General features: G+C 35.8%; 1 protein-coding gene across 1 annotated transcript in view; it reads right to left on the bottom strand.

The window, feature by feature from the left end:
• The window catches only part of LOC115291108 (roundabout homolog 1-like), a 96,236-nt gene that overhangs the window by 21,485 nt on the left and 62,190 nt on the right, over positions 1–12,561 (bottom strand). Inside the window, exon 2 of the mRNA XM_029938688.1 lies at positions 3,265–3,591. Coding sequence (XP_029794548.1) covers positions 3,265–3,591 — 327 coding nt within the window. The remainder of the gene's footprint in view (positions 1–3,264; positions 3,592–12,561) is intronic.

Raw genomic sequence — 12,561 nt, forward strand, 5'->3', positions numbered from 1 at the left:
GCTGGGAAACGTGTGTCGCCTGTAGGCACTTTTGTTAATGCTATTACTTTGGACCACAGGGTCACTAAGAAATTAGATGCAATCTTTGCCTTCCTGTGTCTTTGGGAAGAGTAAGAATAGTTATTGAACTTCTGGTACTTAAACAAAGAAAATATGAAAAAAAAATGTAGTCATAATCTCCAAGAAAATATAAAACCAAACTACAAGAGTACCTTACAGATTAAACCTACAACAAATATGGCCTATGGTTCCCCAGAAACCCCTCCTCAGACCAACCCCCTACCCCTACACAACCTGGTTGTTTATGTAAATACAAAAGTCTACTTTCCATTTTAGGACACAGACATATTTTAGAATGGTGAATTAACTGTAACTATAACCTAAAATAAGTAACTGAAATATATGTAAACTAAGTATTGCATATCTATTTGTAGTGCACTTTATAAAGCCTGAGTTTACAAAATAATGGTTTCCAATTTTTTGGAATTGGAATTGGAATCCATATTAACTCAGAGCACGTAATTTTTTGCCATATAACATATGTAACCAAAAAATACAATTAATCCAAATGAAAACATGCTTTTAATTACCACAATTAAACAAGTATAAAAAATGTTGGTAGCAAATAGTGCTCAAACTTTCTTCAGTTTTAGCATAAGTATTACCACTAATAAAAATATTTGTTACCGAACTGTCCTTATTAATAGCCAAATGTATTTGATAAATATACAATATCTATACATTCTGGCTTTATACATGTGTGAATTGTTAGTATAATCTTAAAATATGTTTAAAGTACTTTAAATTTTATCCAGTAAATTATAATTTTATTTTTTCTCTGGAGCTTGAAACATTTTGGAGACATAATGAGAACTTTCACACTAAAATTTGTGACTTATGCATTTAAATATTTTACTGGTAAAAGTTATATAATGAACTTATGTCTGGTTTCAGTTCCATGATGGTTTATTTGTTGGCTAAGACTGGAAGAGCATTTCCCATAATGGACTCACAAATTAATCGACTGTCTTGCTTAGAAAAAGAATTTAACTGGAAACCAATAATGTCTTTTAAAATAGCTACACAAAAGCCAGATTAGAAAAAAACACAGCTCTCTAAATCCCAGGGCTTTAAGGGTATCTGGATCATTTGAAGTAAAACTAAAGGAGTTTTAAAAGACAAGATCTAGGGGCTCCTGGGTGGCTCAGTTGGTTAGTGTCTGGCTTCAGCTCAGGTCATGATCCCTCTGGTTCATGAGTTTGAGCCCCGCATCGGGCTCTGTGCTGACAGCTCAGAACCTGCAGCCTGCTTCAGATTCTGTGTCGCCCTCTCTCTCCCTTTCTCTCTTTCTCTCTCTCTCTCTCTCTCTGCCCCCCCCCCATTCACACACTGTCTTGCTCTCTCAAAAATAAATACACATTAAAGAAAGAAAGGCAAGCTCTAGAAGGTAGAATTCAGACATTCTATTCAAGTATAACCTTTTCTAAAAATTCTGGCAATAATCAGAAATTAAGTAGAATAAGAATACAGATACAATATGATCTTTTTACATCTCTATTGGTATACACTTCATTTATAAGGATTTATAATTTCAGAGAATAAACAGTCTTCAGTTTCTAACTACCAGGAATAAAAATGGGCCTAGATCATCTATATCATTTTTCTGGATTCTCTAAATTTGTTTTCAAATGTTAACTTAATTTTATCTCCACAGAGAATAAGTGTCGTTAAATATAAATGTGTCAAAAGTTAGAAAGGTATTAATATCATATCCTCAAAGATGACTTTATCAAAATATATACATCCTTTTATAAAAACATTTCAACTTCTTTGGCCTGCACTACATTTAAAGTTAGGATTAAAAAAAAAAAGAAGAAAAGGAAAAAAGTAAGAAAAATAGCCCGCTGCTATGATTACAGCTTTTATACTGATGTAATTCGAAGATTTTCACTGGGAATCAAGGCAATAAGTTTATGATCATTAAATGTGAATAGAGAAATATAAACTTGAGTGTTAAGTAAATATTTTAAAAATGTGAATGGCTAGTGCTGACATAGTCTTCGATGGTTATTTGCATTTTTATCTAATTAAGTTTTATGCTCATGTTAGACATCTTTAGCATTCTCTCACTGTAAGTACTACCTTGTTCTATGAGTGTGATCAACTCATCTAAATTCTTGGGAGCTGATTCCACATTAATAATCTGATTAAGTTAGAAAATCTATTTCTAAATTCTTTGTATAATTGTATAATTATCTGTGGCTCTGTATATTCGGTTTGAGTTGAACGTTGGAGACAATGTTAGGGATTATGAAATTGATTATAATTAAAAATCTGAACGTAAGCTATATCAAAATATCAATCATCTTGAAAAATATTGTATATAAATATGCATATGGTTATGTATCCAGTTTCACCTGTAATTTTATGTAAAGTGAATTAGAGATCTAAATTTCATTTGTCTTTCCAACCACAAATACCAATTGTAATTCTCCATTGTGTGTGTATATATATACATGCACATACACATGCACATACACACACACTGACAGAATGATTCTTTCAAGGAAATGAGACTCTCTGGCTACCTCTTAAATGTATATTGAAAATAAGAAACCCCCAATTTGTATTCAAACACACTATACACCTAGACTCCAGATATAACAATTTAATCATTAGTCAACAGATCCTTCTTTAGGATGCAAATGAGCTACATTTGGTATTTGTGTAAATTAAACCATTCACTCCCTAAAGACGACATACCCAGATTTTCCTCCCAGAGTGCATTACAATAGCCAAGATAATAAAGAACAAGGCACATACATACATTTCTCTAGCTATAGTTTACCAAAAGTATAATATATTTCTAAGGATTAGAAAGAATTAGAAACAGTTTAAAACCATATCCATACCACCAGTTGAAAGTATTTCTCCAAATGAAGACAAGTGAAAAATACCCCATGCTATTCTTTTTATAGAATCATCCTTGTATTCAATATATTTAAAAGCAACAAAGGAGAAGAATTAAAGTGATTTCAGTGAAAATGTTAACAGAAAGCAACTTCAAATTAAAAGTAAAATGGTCCAACAACTATGTGCAAATCCCAATTCAGCTGGAATACCCACCTACAATGAAAAGTATGAAAAAATTAAATAGGTAGAAGATTGCATTCAAATAGAAAGCTAGAAGGTTTCCTTAGGTAAAGCTTGGGGCACGGATTTGACTTTGTGCCATTCCCGCTGTCAGAAGCCCATTTTACTTACTAGCCACCTCCAGCGATGCATTATGGCTCACAGCCTCTCCGAGGTAATTCCTTGCTACACAGACGTAGACTCCTTCATCAGGCCTACTTTTTCGTCCATGTACTATACGTAAGAAAAATAAAGATCCACTTGGCAGCAACATTCGGTGAGATCGAGGGTCATCTTTGTCCGTTTCCACTCTCTCCCCTCCTTTGTACCATTCGATAGTGGGGGTGGGGCGGCCTTCAGCTTTACAGTTCAAAGTTGCAGGTTCTCCTTTTGACACAATTAGGTCCGAAGGGTGTTCAACAATGCGAGGTGGAAAATCTTCCTGTCGAAGACGGGAGCCTGCAGAAGAATTGATGGAATATGTTCATATTTCCACTTGGAAACAGTTAAGGGTCTAAATTTAAAAGCCTAGGCTCAGGCACTGCTAGGTAAACCGGGCGTAACACTAACTACGCGGCCAACCCTATTCAGTAATTAATCTTTCTGGTGTCCACCTTAACCACGCCTTCCGATGCTTGAATCCTTTTGGCCCTCCACTAAGAAAGCGCTCTTGCTTAAATTTTGCCTGTACACATCCTGGCGGCTCTTCAAATCCCTTGTCCACAAATGCTTTCAAAAACCATCGTCCTGTCTATATAGACCCCATTCTATGTCTGTGTTTGCAGAGGAATGTGTGAGACAATTGTAGAGCATTACAAGTAACGGTATGGATTCTTAGACTCTCCTTTGTAACTAACATCGGTCAACACTTTAAAAAACCTATTTGATATAGTAATGAAAATCATATTCAAATATATAATGAAGCTGCTCTTTATATAGATTTTTATACCTTCCTAAATAATAAAAGTATGGATGTGTGTACACTTTCCCCAAGTATGAATGAATTTCATTAGATACCAATAATTATATGTTAATATTTAATATACTTCAAAGATGAAATGCTATATAACTGAGTCTAAATAATTAAATTTAACATAAAATGAAAAAGGACATTGGGAGAGGGCCTACATTTGAACCTTATGTATTACTTAATAAGTGAGGTCCTGAGCGTACATATCATTTAAATATTTCCTGTCTGTACTTTTATTTTTTTCCAATGAGATTATAACTTCTGAAACAGGGATCAAGATTCATATTTTTTAATATTCCTACCATATTGCTGCCAAGGATAGATTTAACACACAAATTTTTTAAAGATTTCTCAAATGCAACAGCACAAGGCTTAATTTAATTGAGCCCCAAACCTTGATCTTATCTAGCCATCCAATCTCAATGAATAATGCAAAGTAGAAACCAGGCTTCCGTGACACCTCCCTTTCTTCCCCCTATTTCTCAAATCAATCTACTCATCTCCATCTCTACAGCCAGCTACCAACTCAGATCAAACTGCTATCAATTCCCACCAGGATTTAGGAAAGCTCTTAAATAGCTTCACTTCAGTGTAGCTAGAAGAAGGCTTTGAAATGCAAATACAATCCGGGTTCTCCTACTTCAGTGGCTCTTAAAATAAACTCATTGCTCTTAAGATAAAGTCTTTAACAAGATCTACAAGAGTGTACTCATTCCCCTAGCTAGCTCTCCAGACTCTTCCTGTTCCCTTCCCTCTTATTTTTCTTGTCACCTCACCTAGTGTTAGTTCATAAATACATTGTGATTTCTTCTGCCACAGGCCTACACCTGCCACAGAGTCTGTGTTGGAAATGATTTTACCCTAGTTAATATCTGCTTTCCCTTCAAATCTCTGTCCTTCCTGATCTAACATCATAAATTAAATGATCCCTTTATAAACCTAAACACCACTATATAGCTACATTTGGCAAGAATGATCAGACTTACAATTTAAATTTTTTTGTTTGATGCTTTGAATACTGTTTTTCCCATTAGTCTATAAGATCTATGGGTCTGATTTTGCTCATGGTTCCTTCTCTTATGTCTGGCAGAGTGCTGAGCACATGATAAGCACTCAATAAATATGTGTTGAGTAAATGAAAAAAAAAAAGGAATGAAGTGCTGATAGGGAAAGACCTATTTGGGTTTTTTAATGTTTTTTAAAATATTTTTTGTGCTTTTATTTATTTTTGAAAGAGTGAGAGAGAGAGAGCGCGCACGTGAGCAGGGAGGGTCAGAGAGAGAGGGAGACACAGAATACGAAGCAGGCTCCAGGGCTGGAACCCATGAATGGTGTGAGATCATGACCTGAACCAAAGTCAGACACTTAACCTACTGAGCCACCCAGGAGCCCCAAAGGGAAGACCTATTTGAATGGAACTTGAAGCTTAAGAATCCTGTATTCTACAAAGAGACATTAAAGACTTTATTTTTTAAATTGTAACCACATGTATACTATTCAACCGTTCCGAGACTGTAAACTCTGCATGGGCTGATTTATATCTCTAATTTGTAACGACTACAATTAACATTTGTTTTTCTTGATGAAATGAACAAATAAATGATGAAGTTAAAACAGCATTTGCTTATATCAATCGTGAAATAACAAAAAGTATCATATGAAAGACAGTAATCGTTTTATAATCTGAAATACCGAGAAACAGCTTCAGTTCAATGCCTGGTATACAACATACCATAAATTCTTTAAACGAAACCGGGTTCTAATGGAGGAAAACAAACCGGCAACATGAGGAAAAAATAATGTGGAAACTCATACTCTCTCACAAAGGCTATCCTGAAGTCAAATGAAATTTAAATTAGATTTTAGATGATTCAATTGCAAAAGCTAGAAAATTTCACAAAACAAAACATTATATTACCGGCCTTGACTTGGGCTGTAATTATGAAGGGTGGATACAAATGAGAATTGACGACTGAGGTAATACATATTTAATTAATAAAGCTCACTTTGTTTTAAAGCCTGAAGTTCACTTCAGTTAGGAAAGAGGGATGCAGCGTTTGCTATGAGAAAACAAACAAGGAGACTTAGAACTGCCTGAGAGAAGGTGTCCTGAGACACAAAGTTCGAGATGAGTCTTGAAAAATAAGTCAAGAATAAAAGAAAGGACATGATTTCACCCAGAGGCACAGCTACAAAAGAACATGGTACAGGTGTGGGACCTGGAGGGGCCTCGTGTGGCCTCAGTGTAAGGTGCAGGTCAGAGATTAGAAGTATGTGCCTGAAGAAGTAGTCAGAAGCAATAATGTGATGGGCTTTGTATATCAAGCCAAAGTTCTGGAACCTAACTGAAGGCAACAGAACATTTAAATATTTTAAGCAAGGCATAGTCGGGTTTGGTTTTAAGGAGCTCACTACTTAGTAGTATGAAACTGGACTAGAACAGGGTAAATTAGGAGGTCATGGGTCAGGAAACTTTTGTACTCTTTAAACAACTAAATTCTGCAAACTCTGACAGAGCAGAAAACAGAGGAAAGAATCTAGAGACAGTTACAAAATCAACAGCATCTGATCCTTGGTAATACGGGGGTAAAACAATCGAAAAATGCACAGGATGGAGAGGAAGCACAAAATAGAGAGATTCCGAGTTTGTGATCGGAGCAGTGGGTGACATGCAGTCCCAATGAAGGTGGAGAATACAAGAGTGAAATGTGGGGAGAGGAAGGACAGAGGAGACAATTTCCATGTATGAGAAATGGAGGGCCTGGCGTATTTCTTGAATATCCAAATGGAGGGGACACGTTGGCAACTGAATATCCAAGTTGGACCTCAGCAAGAAAATTTCAGTGGGAGCCACACAGGAGACTGGATCTGGAGACTGAAACCAGGGGAAAGAAAAAACTAACTGTCTAGGGAGAGTGGGCAGAGGAAGTAGCGGTCAATTACACAACCTGGAGATCACCCAGGCTCCACTCAAGTAGAGTGGAGCTTACCGCTCTCTCCATAACCTGCAGGACCATAGGCTGGACCACAGCTAGCGAGACTTTTGGGCATGGCGAACCCAGGCCTCCGCTTTCCCTGGAATGCTCGTCCGGCAGTATTCAGGAAAAGAGTTTCAGCAATAAAATGGTTTCTCTATTATTAAAGGCTAAATCTTCAAAAATGCTCCTTGGAATCCTCTTTCCTCAGATTGTTAATACCTATCGCTCAAAAAAGAGCTACAGCTCTCAGGACCTTTAGTCTTGCTAAAGCACATGTGATGCTTACAAAGAAAGGTATCCTACGCAGCATTTTTCAAAATTATTTGACTGTGGAACTCTTCAGTTTTCTTTTCTCAGGATATCCTACTGAACATTTTTCTAAGGAACACATTTCCAGAGAAAATATACTCTGTTAGCATATAATAATGCTAGCATATAATATGCAGAGGGAATGATTAGGTTTAGCAAAAAAAAAAAAAAAGCTACTTAAATATAGACTCAATGCCTTTGAAAACCATAACAAACACATAGAAATCTCACATTCCTCCTAATGCGGAACGTTCAGAAAAGGAACTTGCCAATTCCCGAGCGATACTTATAATGAATAATTGGTCAACCTCCACAATAAAAAATTATAAATGGTAATCATCATGTCCGGAAAAACTATACTACATTATTCTTTATTATCAAGCCGAAGCAGAAAGGAAAGGCAAGAAAATGAAAACTAGCATTTATTATCCATCATCTCCTTCATCACAACATCTTTATGAGGTGGGCGCTGTTATATCTGGTGTCCATATGGGGGAAGTGAAACTCACAGCTGTCATTCAGCTGGAAGGAGGCGGTGCTGGGATTCAGTCCTAGTCAAACTCAAAACCTTCCTCTTCCCAACTAGTCCATAAATACTGCTAGGATTAATTAGCTACAATCCACAGAGAAACATGCTCTGTCTGTTCTTGTTTCCAACCCTGGAAGTGTTCTTGTGGATTGCTTATTTTTGAAAGTGTGGATAAAAATGAGATGCCGTGGAACGTGGTGGCGTCTGTTCCTCTCTCCCTATGCGCACAGAGAACACCTAACTGTAAGCCACAGTTTTCACTCAGGAAAGATTCTGATGATCAACAAATGGAGGTATAAATCTCTTATACTGTATCATCTTCTCTGAATAGGAGGTTGAATTTTGGAATGAATATCCTAATATTGTCCGTTGTTAACACTGAGAACCTCAATTGCTACACAACTTCTTGCACAATGAAAATTCGGTATTACTGGGGAACTGGGTGGAGAATGCAACCCTTGATCTCTGGGTTGTGAGTTTGACCCCACATTGGGTGCAGAGGTTACTGAATAATTTTTTTTAGAAAATCTTAAAAAAAATCAGTATTACTGGTTCTCTAATTTTTCCCACCACCATACTTTTAGGGAAAAGTGTCTCATCTTCTATCAATAATGGATTCACTTTCTTAAAGGGAAACTTTGTGAGATCCAACACAGAAGGAACACATGTGACTCTCAGAAGAATGTAGATGAGTCTTCCTCCATAGAGGAAGTGTTCGCCTCCACTGGGTCATAAAGCCTCTCTCTCTAATATTTTTGACTCATTATTAATTAAAAAAAAGACTTCTCCTCTCCCTCATAAACTCTTGAGTTTCTGTAAGCCACCTTACAAACACCATCCTAGTTATGCTAATTTGTTATTTTGGTTGGTTGGTTGGTTGGTTGGTTTTATGTTATAAGGTATAAAGTTTCTATTATACTCAGTAAAACCAAATTCCTATTTTCAGCCAAACTGCACAGGAAACAGAAAAGGAAAAGGAAAAGAGGGTAAAAAAAAGAAAAGGACTGGCCGAGTGAGGCTTTAACAAGGCACAAGGATGATGATGTTAGCTGCCCTCGGCCAGCATCCTGGTAGAACCTTGGGAACAGAACACGACTGACTTCAGGCGAGGCCAGCGTTGGAGAATAGGGCAAAGCTGAATTCCTTCAACAACTGCCCAGTTGGAAGATAAAATATAAACACAAGTGACTGAAATATCTAAATATTTACACAACCACAGCTGGAAAAAGATAGACACATTAGTGCTAAGTATTTCAAGGAAATATATCAAAGTCACATGAAATTTATGATGTGGAAACCAAACTCCTACTTGGATGTAAACTGTTCCCCTCTTTGAAACCTCCCTTCTACAGGATCACAAAGCAAGAAACTATTTAAGAGACAGATCTTGGTAATATTCTACTGAGATATGCAAAACACACACATATGTAATTTTTTTTTTTCATATGTATGATTCAACTCTTTTTTCCTAGCATGGCAATAACATTTGTCTGAGGCTTTTGTTTATGTTTTCAAGTCTGTTTCTACTTAGAAGATTGAATGAAACAGTATTTATTTTATTAACAAAGTCTTATTTTGATCTGAATTTCTCTTTCATATTCTCTGGTAGGTTAAAATTAGAAACCATTAAATGATTAAAATATCCATTCGTATCATATACCCTATGGAAAACATCTTGCAGCACAGAAAGGCTTGCAAAATTACTCAAAGCACAAGAGTAACAAATTCAGTAAGTAGCTGACAGATGCACAATGAACATTAACAGACAACTGGTGACATCTGTCCTAGGTGAGAGCGGGGAGATTTAGATCTGCCTTGACAACAAACCTGTATTTGTAAAAAAAAAAAAAAAAAACCACCTATATTCTTAAAAGAGCCTTTGCCTCTTAACCTTTTTATTCAAGCTCCATTTACATTTTAAGGAGCCTACAGCCTCCAATTATTTAACATAAATCTTATCATGGGCACCAATCCTGTAATTTTCCTGTCAGAATTTCATCCTACATGGAGATATTTGTTAAAAATAAGAAGACAGCATCCACTAATTACTCGCTGTGTAGAGAGTAGGCTACTGAGTCATACACATACACATTTCCCAAATACTCATTCATCATTGGAATAAATATAAAAATGGACCATATCATGAAAAAAAACATTTTTTCACCTGAAACTATATGGAGGAAAGAAATACAAGGGAAACAGAATGCAGTGAAACAACTACATGATTAATGAATCATGCATTTGCTTTAGGTACTTTGTTGCATATTAATTTCCTATGATTATAATTCTCCCTAAGTAATCCCCCAAATCAGCTGAGTGTCATTGATAGTATCTGTTATCACCTAAAATGGTTACTAAAATTGCCCAAAATGGAATTCTAGAAGTGAATCCCTGGTGTTTTTGTAATATTCCTACAGAATCTAATATTATACGGCTGTGTCTCGAGAGGAATGAAAAAGACTGACAGTAGAATAAGTTAAATTTAAAAAAAAACAATATTGTTTGCTCTCCCCCCGCTCTGATTTTTAATAACACGGAGTGTAAGTAGAATAAACTTTTCTGTCTGGGGAACCAAATATAACAGAAGCTACGAGGCATTAGCTGCAGAAATGACCTTAACTCACTCCAATCAGGCAGGATTTCACCCTTGAACCATAACTAAAGGGACTGACTGTAAGGTTGACGTTGGTTGGGTGAGTTCATGCTTCCTATTTGTCCTTGGAGTAAAATTTCCAATTAATATACCAACAGGAGAATTCTACCTTTGCATATCCTAAAACCTAAATTTTCTCACTTATTCATTGGTTTACCTACATATGGAGCATATATTGTATTAGGAATTGCACTAAGCACTGGCAATCCAAAGAAATGTGAAATATAATTCTTGACCTTGGGGGCCTGGGTGGCTCAATCAGTTGAGACTCAGACTTCAGCTCAGGTCATAATCTCATGGTTTTTGAGTTGGATCTCTACACTGGCTCTGTGCCGAGGCGCAGAGCTGCTTGGGATTCTCTCTCTCCCCTTCTCGCTCTCTATCTCCCCGCTGCTTGTGCTCGCTCTCTCTCAGAATAAATAAACTTAAAAAAATTATATATACATATACACATACATATATAGACCTTAACCGCCTGAAATTCACCAGGAAGAAATAGCATAGGTGAGGGAAAACAAAAACAAACCAACAAAAATAATGTAGCATTTGTAGGGGAAATTTCTTCAATCTAGAGAATGGATTCAGTGCCTGAATTCAAACCCAAACTTTTTTACTTGTTAGCTGTGTAAACTCAGATAAACTGCTTAACCTCTCTGAATGTTAATTTCTTTATCTGTAAAGTGAGCATAAAAATAATATCTGTATTTTATAGGTAAGCATAATCCTTGATGCCTACAATATTATATTGACCCTTCATTGTAACCATTAATGTAGTAGTAGAAATTGGCGTTAACACCAATGTTTACTTTTATGATTCTCCTCCCCACCCTCTCCTGGAATTATATTAGGATTTCTACTATTTTATAGAAACATCAGTTACTTTTTTTTTCTAAATGTGTAAGAAATGTTACAAACAATGGAAGTCTCTAGTTTTGGTTGAGATTTCAACTCAAAATTCTTCTCCATTTTATACATTTCTTGGCAAGATCTGGCACAATTCCAGTAAAACATCTATCAAAAGAGAAGATAAACAAAATAAAACCGAACATGAGCCCTTAGCCCACCCAACTTACTGTTGTAGGAAGAATCATCAGAATTAAAGCCTGTCTAAAGCACTCTATAATAATGTGTCTGTGCCCCTGGTGGAAAATATCCCATATAGATCTACTGATTAAATGTATGACTGCCAAAATTTAAAATACTACTTAAAATACTTTTAAATATTACTGGGTGAATAATCCTATTTCTTTCCTTTTAAAATACTACTGGGTGAATAATCTTATTTCTTTCCTTTTCATTACAAATAGAAAAATCTTATGGGTTCATCCTATAGATCAAATTTGCTTATAATCATGCAGAATTACATTTCAAGACAACTTTTTTTTAATAAAAAACATTTTTTAATGTTTATTTACTTTTAAGAGGAGAGAGGCACAGAGTGACAGGAGGTTAGGGGCAGAGAGAGGGGGAGACACAGAGTCTGAAGCAAGCTCCAGGTTCTAAGCTGTCAGCACAGAGCTCAATGTGGGGCTCAAACCCACAAACCTGAGGTCATGACCTGAACCGAAGTCAGAAGCTTAACCAAGTCCCAAGATGACTTTCTATAGATACACTATGGTATCAAAATTCACAAATAATCCTTAATTTACTAATACCTACCATAATGGACCAAAATAGTAAGGCCTAAAAGTATACTAGCTTATTTTAGCTATTAGAAGCATTTTTTACTGACAAGAAATATTGAACAAAATTTTAAACTGTGAAAAACAGTATTTGGGTGGTCCTGTGAATGTTTTTTTATTGCTGGGAAACACAGTTCATCCTAATATTACATTTTCAACATATTAGGACAAATTATATGAATTATAATCAACATTAATCTACATTTCATTTTTTATACATAATATGGAAATTGCAGTTGGTTATAAATTTAAGCCAACTACAATCTCAATATACAGAACATGAACAGACTTCCTTATTGAAATTACAA

The sequence above is a fragment of the Suricata suricatta genome, chromosome 5, assembly GCF_006229205.1.
Source record: "Suricata suricatta isolate VVHF042 chromosome 5, meerkat_22Aug2017_6uvM2_HiC, whole genome shotgun sequence".
NCBI lineage: Eukaryota > Metazoa > Chordata > Mammalia > Carnivora > Herpestidae > Suricata > Suricata suricatta.